The 17114-nt window shown below is 38.8% G+C and overlaps 1 protein-coding gene across 2 annotated transcripts in view; it reads right to left on the reverse strand.

Annotated features, from left to right (window-relative positions):
• coa8 (cytochrome c oxidase assembly factor 8) overlaps positions 1 to 17114 on the reverse strand; it is a 17540-nt gene continuing 426 nt past the window's right edge. Inside the window, exons 2-6 of one of the 2 annotated variants that reach the window (XM_061987461.2) lie at positions 10207 to 10404; positions 6910 to 6973; positions 725 to 815; positions 354 to 488; positions 10 to 259 (exon numbers count right to left, since the gene is read on the reverse strand). In XM_061987461.2, coding sequence (XP_061843445.2) covers positions 383 to 488; positions 725 to 815; positions 6910 to 6973; positions 10207 to 10404 — 459 coding nt within the window. In that variant the 3' untranslated portion in view covers positions 10 to 259; positions 354 to 382. Of the gene's footprint in view, positions 489 to 724; positions 816 to 6909; positions 6974 to 10206; positions 10405 to 17114 lie in introns of both variants that reach the window. The other variant, XM_061987459.2, reaches the window with a different exon arrangement.

Consider the following 17114-nt stretch of genomic DNA (forward strand, 5'->3'; position numbering starts at 1 on the left):
GCTCCTCCACATGGAGAGGAGCCAGATGAGGTGGTTCGGGCATCTGCTCAGGATGCCACCCGAACGCCTCCCTAGGGAGGTGTTTGGGGCACGTCCGACCGGTAGGAGGCCACGGGGAAGACCCAGGACACGTTGGGAAGACTATGTCTCTCGGCTGGCCTGGGAACGCCTCGGGATCCCCCGGGAAGAGCTGGACGAAGTGACTGGGGAGAGGGAAGTCTGGGCTTCTCTGCTTAGGCTGCTGCCCCCGCGACCCGACCTCGGATAAGCGGAAGAAAATGGATGGATGGATTATGACAGTTGGAGCCAAGTGAATGGTGTGCCTAATAAAGTGTCTGTAGAGGTGTATTTACATAGGAACAGACGCTGGACAGGTGAGCGGTTAGGTTTGAGATCTGTTGTGTTTATTGGTGACGCTCCTCCACTGGTTGCCCAGGGCGACGCGGGCCATGAGGAAGGTGATGGCGAAGTTGCGGCGATACCACTCCCTGCAATGCAAAGTAAGGAAGCGTTTGAACCCCGTAGCCGCAACAACCCCGATCCCACAAACACATCAACACTGTGTGTGTGTGTGTGTGTGTTCTTGTATTTCTACCCTTCTTGAGACATCAACAAGGAAAAGTACCTTCCATATGAAATACACGATTGTGTGTGTGTGTGTGTGTGTGTGTGTGTGTGTGTGTGTGTGTGTGTGTGTGTGTGTGTGTTTGCATGAGCTACTTACTTGTTGTAGTTAGCGTGTCGCTCTTTGTTTATGTCCAAGAAGCGTTTGTAGAACACGGCCATTTCTTCGCTGCTCAGAGCGCGACGCCGTCCTGCAGGCGCATTTCAATATTATGTTAGATCCACTATGGACTGGACTCTCACACTATTACGTTAGATCCACTATGGACTGGACTTTCACAATATTATGTTAGATCCACTATGGACTGGACTTTCACTATTATGTTAGATCCACTATGGACTGGATTCTCACTATTATGTTAGATCCACTATGGACTGGACTTTCACACTATTATGTTAGATCCACTATTGACTGGACTCTCACTGTTATGTTAGACCAACTATGGACTGGACTTTCACTATTATGTTAGATCCACTATGGACTGGACTCTCACTATTATGTTAGATCCACTATGGACTGGACTTTCACAATATTATGTTAGATCCACTATGGACTGGACTTTCACTATTATGTTGGACCCACTATGGACTGGATTCTCACTATTATGTAAGATCCACTATGGACTGGACTTTCACAATATTATGTTAGATCCACTATGGACTGGACTCTCACTATTATGTTACATCCACTATGGACTGGACTCTCACAATATTATGTTACATCCACTATGGACTGGACTCTCACTATTATGTTAGATCTACTATGGACTGGACTTTCACAATATTATGTTAGATCCACTGTGGACTGGACTCTCACTATTATGTTGGATCCACTATGGACTGGATTCTCACTATTATGTTACATCCACTATGGACTGGACTCTCACAATATTATGTTACATCCACTATGGACTGGACTCTCACTATTATGTTAGATCTACTATGGACTGGACTTTCACAATATTATGTTAGATCCACTATGGACTGGACTCTCACTATTATGTTAGATCCACTATGGACTGTACTTTCACTATTATGTTAAATCCACTATGGACTGGACTCTCACTATTATGTTAGATCCACTATGAACTGGACTCTCACAATATTATGTTAGACCCACTATGGACTGGACTCTCACACTATTATGTTAGATCCACTATGGACTGGACTCTCACTATTATGTTAGATCTACTATGGACTGGACTTTCACAATATTATGTTAGATCCACTGTGGACTGGACTCTCACTATTATGTTGGATCCACTATGGACTGGATTCTCACTATTATGTTACATCCACTATGGACTGGACTCTCACAATATTATGTTACATCCACTATGGACTGGACTCTCACTATTATGTTAGATCTACTATGGACTGGACTTTCACAATATTATGTTAGATCCACTATGGACTGGACTCTCACTATTATGTTAGATCCACTATGGACTGTACTTTCACTATTATGTTAAATCCACTATGGACTGGACTCTCACTATTATGTTAGATCCACTATGAACTGGACTCTCACAATATTATGTTAGATCCACTATGGACTGGACTCTCACACTATTATGTTAGATCCACTATGGACTGGACTCTCACTATTATGTTACATCCACTATGAACTGGACTCTCACAATATTATGTTAGATCCACTATGGACTGGACTCTCACACTATTATGTTAGATCCACTATGGACTGGACTCTCACTATTATGTTAGATCCACTATGGACTGGACTCTCACTATTATGTTAGATCCACTATGAACTGGACTCTCACAATATTATGTTAGATCCACTATGGACTGGACTCTCACAATATTATGTTAGATCCGCTATGGACTGGACTCTCACAATATTATGTTAGATCCGCTATGGACTGGACTCTCACAATATTATGTTAGATCCGCTATGGACTGGACTCTCACTATTATGTTAGATCCACTATGGACTGGACTCTCATACTATTATGTTAGATTCACAATGGACTGGACTCTCACTATTATGTTAGATCCACTATGGACTGGACTCTCACTATTATGTTAGATCCACTATGGACTGGACTCTCACAATATTATGTTAGATCCGCTATGGACTGGACTCTCACAATATTATGTTAGCTCCACTATGGACTGGACTCTCACACTATTATGTTAGATCCACTATGGACTGGACTCTCACTATTATGTTAGATCCACTATGGACTGGACTCTCACTATTATGTTAGATCCACTATGAACTGGACTCTCACAATATTATGTTAGATCCACTATGGACTGGACTCTCACAATATTATGTTAGATCCGCTATGGACTGGACTCTCACAATATTATGTTAGATCCGCTATGGACTGGACTCTCACAATATTATGTTAGATCCGCTATGGACTGGACTCTCACAATATTATGTTAGATCCGCTATGGACTGGACTCTCACACTATTATGTTAGATCCACTATGGACTGGACTCTCATACTATTATGTTAGATCCACAATGGACTGGACTCGCACTATTATGTTAGACCCACTATGGACTGGACTCTCACTATTATGTTAGATCCACTATGGTCACCCACATCTGCGGTCCTCTCCAAGGTTTCTCATCGTCATTCACATTGACATCCCACTGGTTTGTGAGTTTTTCCTTGCCCTTATGTGGGCTCTGAACCGAGGATGTCGTTGTGGCTTGTGCAGCCCTTTGAGACACTTGTGATTTAGGGCTATATAAATAAACATTGATTGACTGATTGATTGAAATCAAGCAGAAGACTCAAATGGTGTGTTATTGTTTGTGCTATGGCGCCACCTTTTGGACAAAATCGCTCACTGTCGGTGCTATGCGTTGAAAAAAAATTGACTTCCTATTTTTGCCTCAAACCGAAAGTAAAGCCGTCCACTGCGTTTGTACACGTATGGAGTCTTCGTCACTTGAACCAAGGTTCGTAAGTTTTACAGCACAACTTAAAAACTGTTTATACTTACTCAACCGTCCCATGTGTGATGTCTGTAGGAGTGTTTTCATGCATATTTGTACGTGCTATTGAAATGTAATCAAGCTAGGGTTGTTAGCATTAGCTCATATGCTAACACGTTTACGAGTGTCTTTGTTAGTATTATTAACTTACATCGGCGTTCTTTTTGTATTGTTTCAGTGTCACAAATTCCTCAGTAAATTTACTAAAATGTCACCGTGGAGTTATTGAGCCTGTTTAGCTGATTGGAGAGCCAGCTTCCTCAACTAGTGGGTCCATGACTTCTGTTTTGTTTGATCAGCCGTTTTACTGGCACAGTTTGGAAACAATTAAGGCATGTACCGGTAAATAAACATTTACAAAATCTTTCTATGAAAATAACTAATTTCACTATGTATATACCTGTGGTTTATAATTAGGTGCAGCTAAAATAAAGAAAAATATGTTTCTCTTCTCGAATTTAGCGGGTGCGGCTTATAGCCCAGTGCGCTCTATAGTCCGGAAAATACGGTAATAATAGTAACAGCGATACCAGATTTTTCGGACTATAAGTCGCTCCGCAGTATAAGTTGCACCGGCCGAAAATGCATAATAAAGAAGGAAAAAAAACATACCGTATTTTTCGGACTATAAGTCGCAGTTTTTTTCATAGTTTGGCCGGGGGTGCGACTTATACTCAGGAGCGATTTATGTGTGAAATTATTAACACATTAACGTAAAATATCAAATAATATTATTTAGCTCATTCACGTAAGAGACTAGACGTATAAGATTTCATGGGATTTAGCGATTAGGAGTGACAGATTGTTTGGTAAACGTATAGCATGTTCTATATGTTATAGTTATTTGAATGACTCTTACCATAATATGTTACGTTAACATACCAGTTGGTTATTTATGCCTCATATAACGTACACTTATTCAGCCTGTTGTTCACTATTCTTTATTTATTTCAAATTGCCTTTTAAATGTCTATTCTTGGTGTTGGCTTTTATCAAATACATTTCCCCAAAAAATGCGACTTATATATGGCGTCACATTAGTGCCAAAAATCAGAGCGCATAAAAACTGTTATTGCGCGCTGATTCTCCACTTCGTGCGCGCGCGCGACACCCTTTTGCGCTCGCGTGGTGCCTTTTTGCGCGCGCGCGGTGCCTTTCTGCGCGCGCGCGGTGCCTTTCTGCGCGCTCTCTGTGTACTCCTGGCATCTCTCCTCGCGCTGTCATGTTTCTTTTTGGCACTTTGGGGGCGGGTATGCTTAGACGGCCCCTTCTTTCTGATTGGCTCTGAGCATTTTTCAAATGACCAATCATTCTCCAGCGTAGCAACGTTGTAGCCATCTTACCTCGGACATCTAGCCTCAATCATTACATTGATGTCAATGGTACATGTACTAATTACATTACCATAACTTGCTCGATTTTCGACCAATTTACAAACGGTTTGCCTTGTTACAAATCTTATTACATGTAGATATGACATAGGATGCTGTACCTGTTGAAATTACCTCTTTCGCTTTAAAAAAAAGACTTAATTGTGCAACATAGTTGTGTAGGGTCAGTGTTAGTCAGTTCTCTGATTATTTTAAACTGTTTCAGAATACATTATTAAAAGGCTATTTTTAACGTTTTAAAAACAAAATTCAAAGAATATTTCATTAATTTTATGGCTGAATCAAAAGAAATTCCATAAATTAGAAAACAAATGTTCAAGAAGAAGTGAAAATATAAAATAATGTTATGGTTGGATGTTATTGCTGGTGGACCAGTTCTGGCTGAAAGATGTGATTATGGTGTTTGTTGTCTTATTATTTATTTGGGTCACATTTTGTATTACCCTGTATTGTGTTTATGTGGTATGAAATAACCTTCATCAGCGCGCGACATTTTTTTATCCATTTCTTCCTCCGTAAATCTTGATACATATTGACGATGACCCGCCCTGCTATACTTCTGATTGGCTCTGAGCATTTTTCGCCTGACCAATCAGAAAGAAGGGGCATTCTAAGCATACCCGCCCCCAAAGTGCCAAAAAGAAACATGACAGCGCACAGACCGAGACGGCACGCGCGCAGAAAGGCACCACGCGCGCGCAAAAAGGCACCACGCACGCACAGAAAGGCACCGCGCGCGCGCAAAAAGGCACCACGCGCGCGCAAAAGGGTGTCGCGCGCGCGAACGAAGTGGAGAATCAGCGCGCGATAACAGTTTTTATGCGCTCGGATTTTTGGCACTAATGTGACGCCATACTTATACTCCAGTCCGACTTATATATGTTTTTTTCCTTCTTTGTTGTGCATTTTCGACCGGAGCGACTTATACTCCGAAAAATACGGTATCTTATACGTCTAGTCTCTTACGTGAATGAGCTAAATATTATTTGATATTTTACGGTATTGTGTTAATAATTTCACACATAAGTCGCTCCTGAGTATAAGTCGCAAACTATGAAAAAAACTGCGACTTATAGTCTGAAAAATACGGTAAATAAAAATAAAAAAAACAATACCAATATATTTTTTAATTCCCCTTTTTTTTTTTTTTACCTGTTTTGCTTATTTTACCACAATACAGTGTGAGTTTTTTGTGTCATTATTAATTATTAATTAAATGCAAAAATGCTCACATTTATTGGTGCAATACATCCATTTTGACCGGTATTGTAAGTCACAGCATAATGTATCAATAAGTATTTTAAGCACAGGTACTTTTTGAAACCTTTATTTTGTCAGCGCAATCAGACCGGATGTTGCGCTGTTATTGTGAAGGGGGGGGGGTGCTGCTGTTCTAAGGTTGACGAATTTTGAGACGACTTGAGGCTGTTTAACAAATAAAATAAAAAGGGTGAGCCTCTCAAGTTAATTACATTTTAAGTAAAGTACCAATGATTGTCACTAGGTGTGGCGAAATTATTCTCTGCATTTGACCCATCACTCTTGATCACCCCCTGGGAGGTGAGGGGAGCAGTGAGCAGCGTCAGTGGCAGCGCCCGGGAATCATTTTTGGTGATTTAACCCCCAATTCCAACCCTTGATGCTGAGTGTCAAGCAGGGTGGTAATGGCTCCAATTTTTATACTCTTTGGTATGACTCGGCCGGGGTTTGAACTCTAAGCAAGTTGCGCCTTCTGTCTCGTTTATACATCGATCTAACATCCATGATGTCGTTCACAACAACAAGCAGATGAGATGTGTTTTTTTTCCCCCCAGATTGTAATATTTCTATGATCGTGAAAAGCCAAAATGGAAATCAAAAAGTGATTCGTAATCGTCCAGCCATAGTAAACGCCGACGGAGCGTGTTGCGTCCTCACCTTGCCCGTCTCGCTCAGACAAGCCTTGGACCTTCAGCTGGGAGGCGATGAAAGCGTCTTTGTCCTGCAGGCAACACAAAAAGGATGCTTGACGTCATGTGTTAGTCAGACTAGTAGCTCGGTCAACAGTGGCAAAGAAAAGCTGCTGGTAATGCTGCTCTCTGCTGGTAAAACTGTGTAATTGCGCAGCAGTTAAAAGAGAGTGGGGCTACTTAGTGTCATGAATATATATTTCTTACACCATCTCCCTGTGTAAAAATGTGCTTCACTGTTATAATACAAACAATGCCACCCTGCATATAATACAAAACAACCAACATACATAAAAGTTAGGGCTGCAGCTAGCCATTCTTTTAGTAATCCATCGATTAGTTCGAATAATCGGATAAAACGCACTTTACAGCCTTAACCTCTAAAGGCCCAAGCTGTTTGTTTACATGCTTTTTTTATTTCTCTTTGCTAGTTGGGCTTTTTGGACCCTAATTAGAATAAAAACTAAAAATCATCTTTTGATATGATGTACTTAGTCCATAAGTACACAAACGTGTACTTCATGTGTATATATATATATATATATATATATATATATATATATATATATATATATATATATATATGCATATATATATGCATATATATATATATATGCATGATTAATCAATCAATTAATCAATCAATCAATGTTTACCGTACTTATATAGCCCTAAATCACGAGTGTCTCAAAGGGCTGCACAAGTCACAACGATTCCACATCAGGGCAAGAAAAAAACTCAAACCCCCATCCTCTCCAAGCGGACATTATTTTTGGTGCCCCCTGGCTGCATTTCTTAGTATCTTAAGTACAATTGTCAAATAGGATTAGCACTGCTAATCACTAAGCTGGCTTGAAACAACACTAAGGTGCTTAGTAAAGTTCAAGAAGTGTAGATGGAACACCTATGCAGCAGAAAGTGAAGTATATTTATGTAGCGCTTTTCTCTAGTGACTCAACGCGCTTTTACATAGTGAAAGCCAATATCTAAGTTACATTTAAACCAGTGTGGGTGGCACTGGGAGCAGGTGGGTAAAGTGTCTTGCCCAAGGACACAACAACAGTGACTAGGATGGCGGAAGCGGGGATCGAACCTGGAACCCTCTTGTTGCTGGCACGGCCGCTCTACCAACCGAGCTATACCGCCCCCAAAGTAAGCAATTAATGACAGGAAATGAATCATTCGAATCATTGATCCATACTAGAGTGATACAATCAAGTTCTATTTCCTCAAAATATTTGTTGTTGATGTTTGTAAACTCGGATGAAAAGTCCTTGGATTGGATTTAGATGAACAATAGGTCATTTTTGCTTTTAGTTATTGTGTACTATTGACTTTGTTTGGCCCAAACAATTGTATGCAATAGAAGAGAATAAGGAACTAGTTTGAATATTGTTACACTGTTGATAGTACTCACCATATGACACATTCAGAGATAATACTAACCCCGTTTCCATATGAGTTGGGAAATTGTGTTGGATGTAAATATAAACGGAATGCAATGATTTGCAAATCCTTTTCAACCCATATTCAGTTGAATGCATTACAAAGACAAGATACTTGATGTTCAAACTCATAAACTTTTTTTTTTTTTTGCAAATAATTAACTTAGAATTTCATGGCTGCAACACGTGCCAAAGTAGTTGGGAAAGGGCATGTTCACCACTGTGTTACATGGCCTTTCCTTTTAACAACACTCAGTAAACGTTTGGGAACTGAGGAGACACATTTTTTAAGCTTCTCAGGTGGAATTCTTTCCCATTCTTGCTTGATGTACAGCTTAAGTTGTTCAACAGTCCGGGGGTCTCCGTTGTGCTATTTTAGGCTTCATAATGCGCCACACATTTTCAATGGGAGACAGGTCTGGACTACAGGCAGGCTAGTCTAGTACCCGCACTCTTTTACTATGAAGCCACGTTGATGTAACACGTGGTTTGGCATTGTCTTGCTGAAATAAGCAGGGGCGTCCATGTTAACGTTGCTTGGATGGCAACATATGTTGCTCCAAAACCTGTATGTACCTTTCAGTTACCCATGTCTTGGGCACCAATACACCCCCATACCATCGCAGATGCTGGCTTTTCAACTTTGCGCCTATAACAATCCGGATGGTTCTTTTCTTCTTTGGTCCGGAGGACACAACGTCCACAGTTTCCAAAAACAATTTGAAATGTGGACTCGTCAGACCACAGAACACTTTCCCACTTTGTATCAGTCCATCTTAGATGAGCTCAGGCCCAGCGAAGCCGACGGCGTTTCTGGGTGTTGTTGATAAACGGTTTTCGCCTTGCATAGGAGAGTTTTAACTTGCACTTACAGATGTAGCGACCAACTGTAGTTACTGACAGTGGGTTTCTGAAGTGTTCCTGAGCCCATGTAGTGATATCCTTTACACACTGATGTCGCTTGTTGATGCAGTACAGCCTGAGGGATCAAAGGTCACGGGCTTAGCTGCTTACGTGCAGTGATTTCTCCAGATTCTCTGAACCCTTTGATGATATTACGGACCGTAGATGGTGAAATCCCTAAATTCCTTGCAATAGCTGGTTGAGAAAGGTTTTTCTTAAACTGTTCAACAATTTGCTCACACATTTGTTGACAAAGTGGTGACCCTCGCCCCATCCTTGTTTGTGAATGACTGAGCATTTCATGGAATCTACTTTTATACCCAATCATGGCACCCACCTGTTCCCAATAAGCCTGCACACCTGTGGGATGTTCCAAATAAGTGTTTGATGAGCATTCCTCAACTTTATCAGTATTTATTGCCACCTTTCCCAACTTCTTTGTCACGTGTTGCTGGCATCAAATTCTAAAGTTAATGATTATTTGCAAAAAAAAAAAAAAGTTTATCAGTTTGAACATCAAATATGTTGTCTTTGTAGCATATTCAACTGAATATGGGTTGAAAATGATTTGCAAATCATTGTATTCCGTTTATATCTAACACAATTTCCCAACTCATATGGAAACAGGGTTTGTACATGTGATCGGTATTGATATCGGCCTACTTTCTTTCCAACCATAGATGGAAATTTTTGTTTACTTTTTTATCAAAGTGCTGGCACTTACAACTTTCTTAGGTCCCATTATGGATTATTTTTCAGTCGTAGTTAATGAGAAAAACTGAGTTTGGGAACCCGATTTCGCTGAATGCAGGCAAACAGACCAGTTGGTCGTATGATAACTGGCACGGTATGCAATTATTTTTGTCAAAAACCGAATGATACAGATGGTGCGGTGTGTTTGACAAAAGCGGTGAGACCTTGCTGAAGCTGAGATTCTGCTTGGTCCAGAAGCGGTGGTTCCAGTCCTCGGTGTCCTGCCTCAGAGTCCTCAAGCGTCCCTCCAGCTCGGACTCGTTCTCGGGGACGCGGTAGATCACGGGTCGCAGGTTGGACAGAGGGTTGGGGGGGCCGATCCAGTCGTGTGTGGAGCTGGGCGCCGGCCTGAACTTTGACCTCTGAAAAAAAACAAGGCAAGAGGTTGAAAACATTCAACTGAATGTGTCGGGATTTGCCTCAACTTCCTTGGAGGAGGTGACAGTCATTCATTGTCTTCCTACGTACGTGACATATAATGTGATGTATTCAGTCGCCATGTGCCATACCGCTCACTTTCGTTCCAATCCGATACCAAGTCAAATTCAGGCTGGTGTCAGCGATACTTTGTGCAAATATAACGTCTGCTAAAATGTTGTGTAGTTTCTAATAATACCATACATATCTAAAAAAAAAAAAAAAAAAACTAAAAATTTAAGAAAAAAAGAGCAAAAAATTGGAATGTAAAGAGAAAAAATTTAATATATATATATATATATATATGCGCACATAAATACATACATTTCCACACATATGTATACTCATATATATATACACACATATACATATATATATATATATACACACACACACACATATATATATACATATATATATATATATATATATATATATACATATATATATATACATATACATATATATATATACATATATATATATATACATATATATATATATATATATATATATATATATATATATATATATATATATATATACACACACACACACACACATTTTTATACACATGTACCGCATTTTTCGGAGTATAAGTCGCTCCGGAGTATAAGTCGCACCGGCTGAAAATGCATAATAAAGAAGGAAAAAAACATATATAAGTCGCACTGGAGTATAAGTCGCATTTTGGGGGATAATGTATTTGATAAAAGCCAACACCAAGAATAGACATTTGAAAGGCAATTTAAAATAAATAAAGAATAGTGAACAGGCTGAATAAGTGTACGTTATATGAGGCATAAATAACCAACTGGTATGTTAACGTAACATATTATGGTAAGAGTCATTCAAATAACTATAACATATAGAACATGCTATACGTTTACCAAACAATCTGTCACTCCTAATATCTCAATAAGATATGGTATGCATATATCCAATAACAACAAATTAACTGACCTCATTAGGAATATTATAATGGATAATAAGGGGTGTGAATTCAATTTTTAACAGGTTGAAGTCAGTGAGGTTGAGAGGTTACTACACTCTCTTCCGGACAACAAGGTAGCTGGTATAGACAACCTGGATAGTAAGTTACTGAGAATGACTGCAGGTATCATATCAGTGCCTGTTTGTAACATTTTTAATAGATGTTTACAAGTGTCCAAAGATATGGAAGGTGGCAAAGGTTACTCCTCTACATAAGGATACCAAATTGGCCTTCAATGAGGGCAAGTCTATACCAATAAGCATCTTACCTGGTTTATGTAAAATACTGGAGAAATGTGTTTATGCACAAATTCAAGCTTACTTTCAATCAAATGGGCTAGCAACTGATTCTCAACATGCATATAGAACGGGCCACACTACGTCCACTGCTCTTATACAAATGACCGACGATTGGCTTAATGCTATAGATAATTCTATGTTGGTTGGAGCTGTGCTGTTAGATTTCAGTGCTGCTTTTGACGTGATTAACCACTCTCTTTTAATTGAGAATCTTAAATGTTATGGTTTTAATACTTCTGCTTTAATGTGGATACAGAGTTATTTGTTCTCAAGATCACAACAGGTGTATCTTAATGGCAGCTTGTCTAATAGCAGAAGTTGAGATTGTGGTGTACAGAATCAGAATACCTTTATTGTCATTATATGGAAACAACGAAATTGGACAGCAATCCAGCTCAGTGCTTTTCAAACAACCTACATAAAATAGTCTTAAGACAACAAACAATAATAAAACAATTTAAAATTTAAAAACATAATAAAATGTTAAAAACATATTGCACAGTTGATCTCTATCAGAGGTAAGCAAGTTAATAAAGTGGTGAGTATTCAGGTACGTGCAGAGTTTAGGGCAATAACAGCTCTAGGATAGAAACTGTTTTTCAATCTATTTGTCCTTGCTTTGATGGTCTTATAGCGCCTCCCTGAGGACAAGAGTTCAAGCCAGTGGTGACCTGGGTGGGATGAGTCCCTGAGGATGCTGTTTGCTCTCCTGTTGCAGTATCTCTTATACAGCTCCTCTAGAGATGTAAGAGGACATGCAGTGATCCTCTGTGCCACATTTATGACTTCCTATTATCTCTTTCTCTCTGCAACCGTGCAGCTAGAAAACCACACGGAGATGCCGTAGGTCAGTATTGAGTCAACGGAGCAGGAATAGAAGGACAGGAGCAGGTTATCAGCCAGATCTATTTTCCTCAGCCTTCTCAGAAAATACAGGGAAGTTGCCTGGGACCTTTACTTTTTTCTATATTCACCAATGATTGGGCTACAGGGCGTGCCAAATTGGTTCATGCTGCACCATCATGCAGTGTACTTAATGTAGTATTGAGTGAGGAACTAAAAGCTGTGCATGACTGGACAGTATGTAACAGACTTGTCCTTAACATCTCAAAAACCAAAAGTATTGTATTGGGGACTAGACAAGGGTTATCTTGTGACCCAAAGTTGGATCTGAGGCTGGGTATTTTTAACAGTTCAACAGGTCAGAAGTGCCAAGCTCCTTGGAGTGATGCTGGACTGCACTCTAGCCTGGTCAAATCATATCAGTGATATAGTTACAAAGATGGGAAGGGCTGTTGGTATTTCCAGGAAATGTGCTGCTTTTGTTGATCGAACCTCTTCTTTGTCAGATTGTTAAGAGTTTAGCCTTCTGTCATCCGGACTATTGTTCTACAGTCTGGGCGTCTGCTGCAAGTGGTGAGATCAGTAAGCTCCAGATTGTCCAGAATAGGGCAGCAAGGCTGGTTCTGGGTTGTTCACTGAGAATCAATGTGAACCAAATGCATGCTTCTCTTTCCTGGCTAACAGTGCAGAACAGGTTGTCAGCTAATACTCTAATATAAGTAACCGGTAGTAAAACTCCTGCTTTTCTCATGGCCCAAATAGTTCACAGTAGCACTATACATAATCATAATACCAGGGCGTCTAGTGAGGGTCATTTGGTACTCCCTCGTCCCAGGAAGAATGCATTGCGGAAATCTTTTATCTATAGATCTGTATCGCTCTGGAATAACCTGCCTCGAATTCTCACCGGCATTGAAAGTAAACAGGTTTTTAAAAGGAAAGTAACATTTTATCTGAGTCTGTAAATTAGTTTGCTTGTTGATGATTTTTGTTTGGTTTTGTATTGCGTGGTTATATTTATATGGTAATTAATATTCTGTGACTGTAAATGGTTTGCTCGTTGATGCTTTTATTTGTTTCTGTATTGTGTAGGTATAATTATATAATTATTTATATTATTCACATGTGAAAAATGCTGTATAATAGACTGTATTTACATTATTCACATGTGAATAATGCTGTATAATAGACTGTATTTACATTATTCACATGTGAATAATGCTGTATAATAGACTATTTACATTATTCACATGTGAATAATGCTGTATAATAGACTGTATTTATATTATTGACATGTGAATAATGCTGTATAATAGACTGTATTTATATTTTACACATGTGAATAAGGCTGTATAATAGACTGTATTTACATTATTGACATGTGAATAATGCTGTATAATAGACTGTATTTATATTATTCACATGTGAATAATGCTGTATAATAGACTGTATTTACATTATTCACATGTGAATAATGCTGTATAATAGACTGTATTTACATTATTCACATGTGAATAATGCTGTATAATAGACTGTATTTACATTATTCACATGTGAATAATGCTGTATAATAGACTGTATTTATATTATTCACATGTGAATAATGCTGTATAATAGACTGTATTTACATTATTCACATGTGAATAATGCTGTATAATAGACTGTATTTACATTATTCACATGTGAATAATGCTGTATAATAGACTGTATTTATATTTTACACATGTGAATAAGGCTGTATAATAGACTGTATTTATATTATTCACGTGTGAATAATGCTGTATAATAGACTGTATTTATATTATTCACATGTGAACCAGCTAATGGGGATCCTTAATAAAAAATCAAATCAAAATCAGGGTCCGCAAATTGAGAGACGAGACCTCCTCAAAATACAAAAGCCCAAACTGCCAGCTCATTGTCCACGCTGCAAAAGCTGAAATCTAAGTAAGATTAAATATCTCAAATAAGGGTGATATTTGCTGTCTGATAAGATAATTCTTCTCACTAAGCAGATTTTATGTTGGAGTGTTTTAATTGTTTTAAGTGTTTTGGTCCTAAATGATCTCAGTAAGATATTACAGCTTTTTGCTGAGATTTGATGACCTATGTTGAGTAAAACACGCTTGAAACTAGAATATCAACTGTTGCAAAGCTGTGTCATCAACACTCACAAGTATAAAACTGCTTTTTCAAAGTAATCATTTCTTATTTCAAGCATGAAATAAAAAAAATCATGAATTTGACACAATTGTGTTTCATAATTAAAACAGATGACAGCCAAGTGGACTTTGCGGTTTTATTTTCAATGAAACAATAGGAAATGTGTACTCATATAGTAGTACAGTTGGCACAGTACAGTAAACTGACAGTTAATATTTAAATATTTGACATTTCAAACAATTTTGAACAGAAATAGTTCATGCACATTCAGATAAATTCTTCAAAGTTACAATAAAAAAAAAAAATTGGCCGGGGGCCAGGCTGTAAATGTAAATATATACCGTATTTTTCGGACTATAAGTCGCTCCAGAGTATAAGTCGCACTGGCCAAAAATGAATAATAAAGAAGGAAAAAAACATATATAAGTCGCACTGGAGTATAAGTCGCATTTTTGGGGGAAATGTATTTGATAAAAGCCAACACCAAGAATAGACATTTGAAAGGCAATTTAAAATAAATAAAGAATAGTGAACAACAGGCTGAATAAGTGTACGTTATATGAGGCATAAATAACCAACTGGTATGTTAACGTAACATATTATGGTAAGAGTCATTCAAATAACTATAACATATAGAACATGCTATACGTTTACCAAACAATCTGCCACTCCTAATCGCTAAATCCCATGAAATCTTATACGTCTAGTCTCTTACGTGAATGAGCTAAATAATATTATTTGATATTTTACGGTAATAATTTCACACATAAGTCGCTCGTGAGTATAAGTCGCACCCCCGGCCAAACTATGAAAAAAACTGTGACTTATAGTCCGAAAATTACGGTTTATATATATATATCAGTGACGTGCAGTCACTAGAGGCAGGTGAGGTGGGGCCTCACCTGCCATCATGGAAAGAAAAAAAATTTAAAAAGAAAAAAACATTATTTAATTTTTATATGTATCCAGTGATTATACTATAAAGTTATTTTCCATTTAACTTCACCAGTTTTAGATTATTTTTATTTAAAATCGCTGAATTTTCACATTTGCCGTTCAAATACTGAGAAGAGACGGTGCGGTGAACAGCAGCCAGTTGAGGCACATCACTCAGTTGTGCCTCAACATGGATTGCGGACTCGGCTAACTGCTGGCCTGCTGTGCAGTGAGACCGTATTGCTATATGAACTATATTATACATTTCCATAGTTTAGTTAGCTGAGGTATATAATGTACAGTGTATTTTGTCAACAACTGTATGTGTGTAACGTATTTCTTGTGCTGAGCGATCATAAAACAGCTGCAAAAGACGCACTGGCTGAGGCTCGCCTCCTGCACCCCCGCCATAGAATGCACGGCAACCCCTGACGGGAGTGTTATATCAACTAAAGCCCACACTTAATCTTTCCACGTGCAAGATTGAATCTATTTAAAAAAGTTATTTCATAAGAAGCCAAAAAGTGCAAAAACAATAATGTTCGTGTTGGAGGAGTTGTGAATGACTGCAGGGCCACAACATTAGGTACACCTGCAGACTGCAGGTGTACCTAATTCACAACTCCTCCAACACGAACATTATTGTTTTTGCACTTTTTGGCTTCTTATTAAATACATTTTGTAACCTATTTTTATGGGCTTTCCTCTTTGTGATGTTAAGTTCCTGTTATGCGCTGTTATACAGTATATGCCTTGAGCTCTTATTTTGAACGCGCTAAGAGCGGAAGTGATGACACGGAGTGGAGCGGAAGTTTTTGAAAGAAGGTAAATAAAGTGGTCCTCGTGTAAACTGGAGCCTCCGTGTTTGTTATTTTGTAGTTTCATACAGTACAGGCGACATTTATAAACCCTCGGTTACACTTTTTTAAATAGATTCAATTTTGCACGTGGAAAGTTTAAGTGAGGGCTTTAGTTGCGGCCATGGACTTCATTTATAAGTAAAGGTAAGACCATAATAACGTTTTTTTTTTAATTAAATGTGTTTTTTTGTGTGCTACAGTTTGTATGTGTAAAGTTAAAGTTAAGTTAAAGTACCAATGATTGTCACACACACACTAGGTGTGGTGAAATTTGTCCTCTGCATTTGACCCATCCCCTTGTTCACCCCCTGGGAGGTGAGGGGAGCAGTGGGCAGCAGCGGCGCCGCGCCCGGGAATCATTTTTGGTGATTTAACCCCCAATTCCAAGCCTTGATGCTGAGTGCCGAGCAGGGAAGAATGCTGGTATGAGCTTTTAAACATAACCCGTTAACTGCTGCCAATCAAATGGTGAATAAGATACTCTTTAGGGTTCTTTTGTTTGTAAATCTGACTGTGATGAAGTCAGTGCCTCACCAGCCATCAACCTCACCGCACGTCAC

Source organism: Nerophis lumbriciformis, linkage group LG26, assembly GCF_033978685.3.
Source record: "Nerophis lumbriciformis linkage group LG26, RoL_Nlum_v2.1, whole genome shotgun sequence".
NCBI classification, from domain to species: Eukaryota; Metazoa; Chordata; class Actinopteri; order Syngnathiformes; family Syngnathidae; genus Nerophis; species Nerophis lumbriciformis.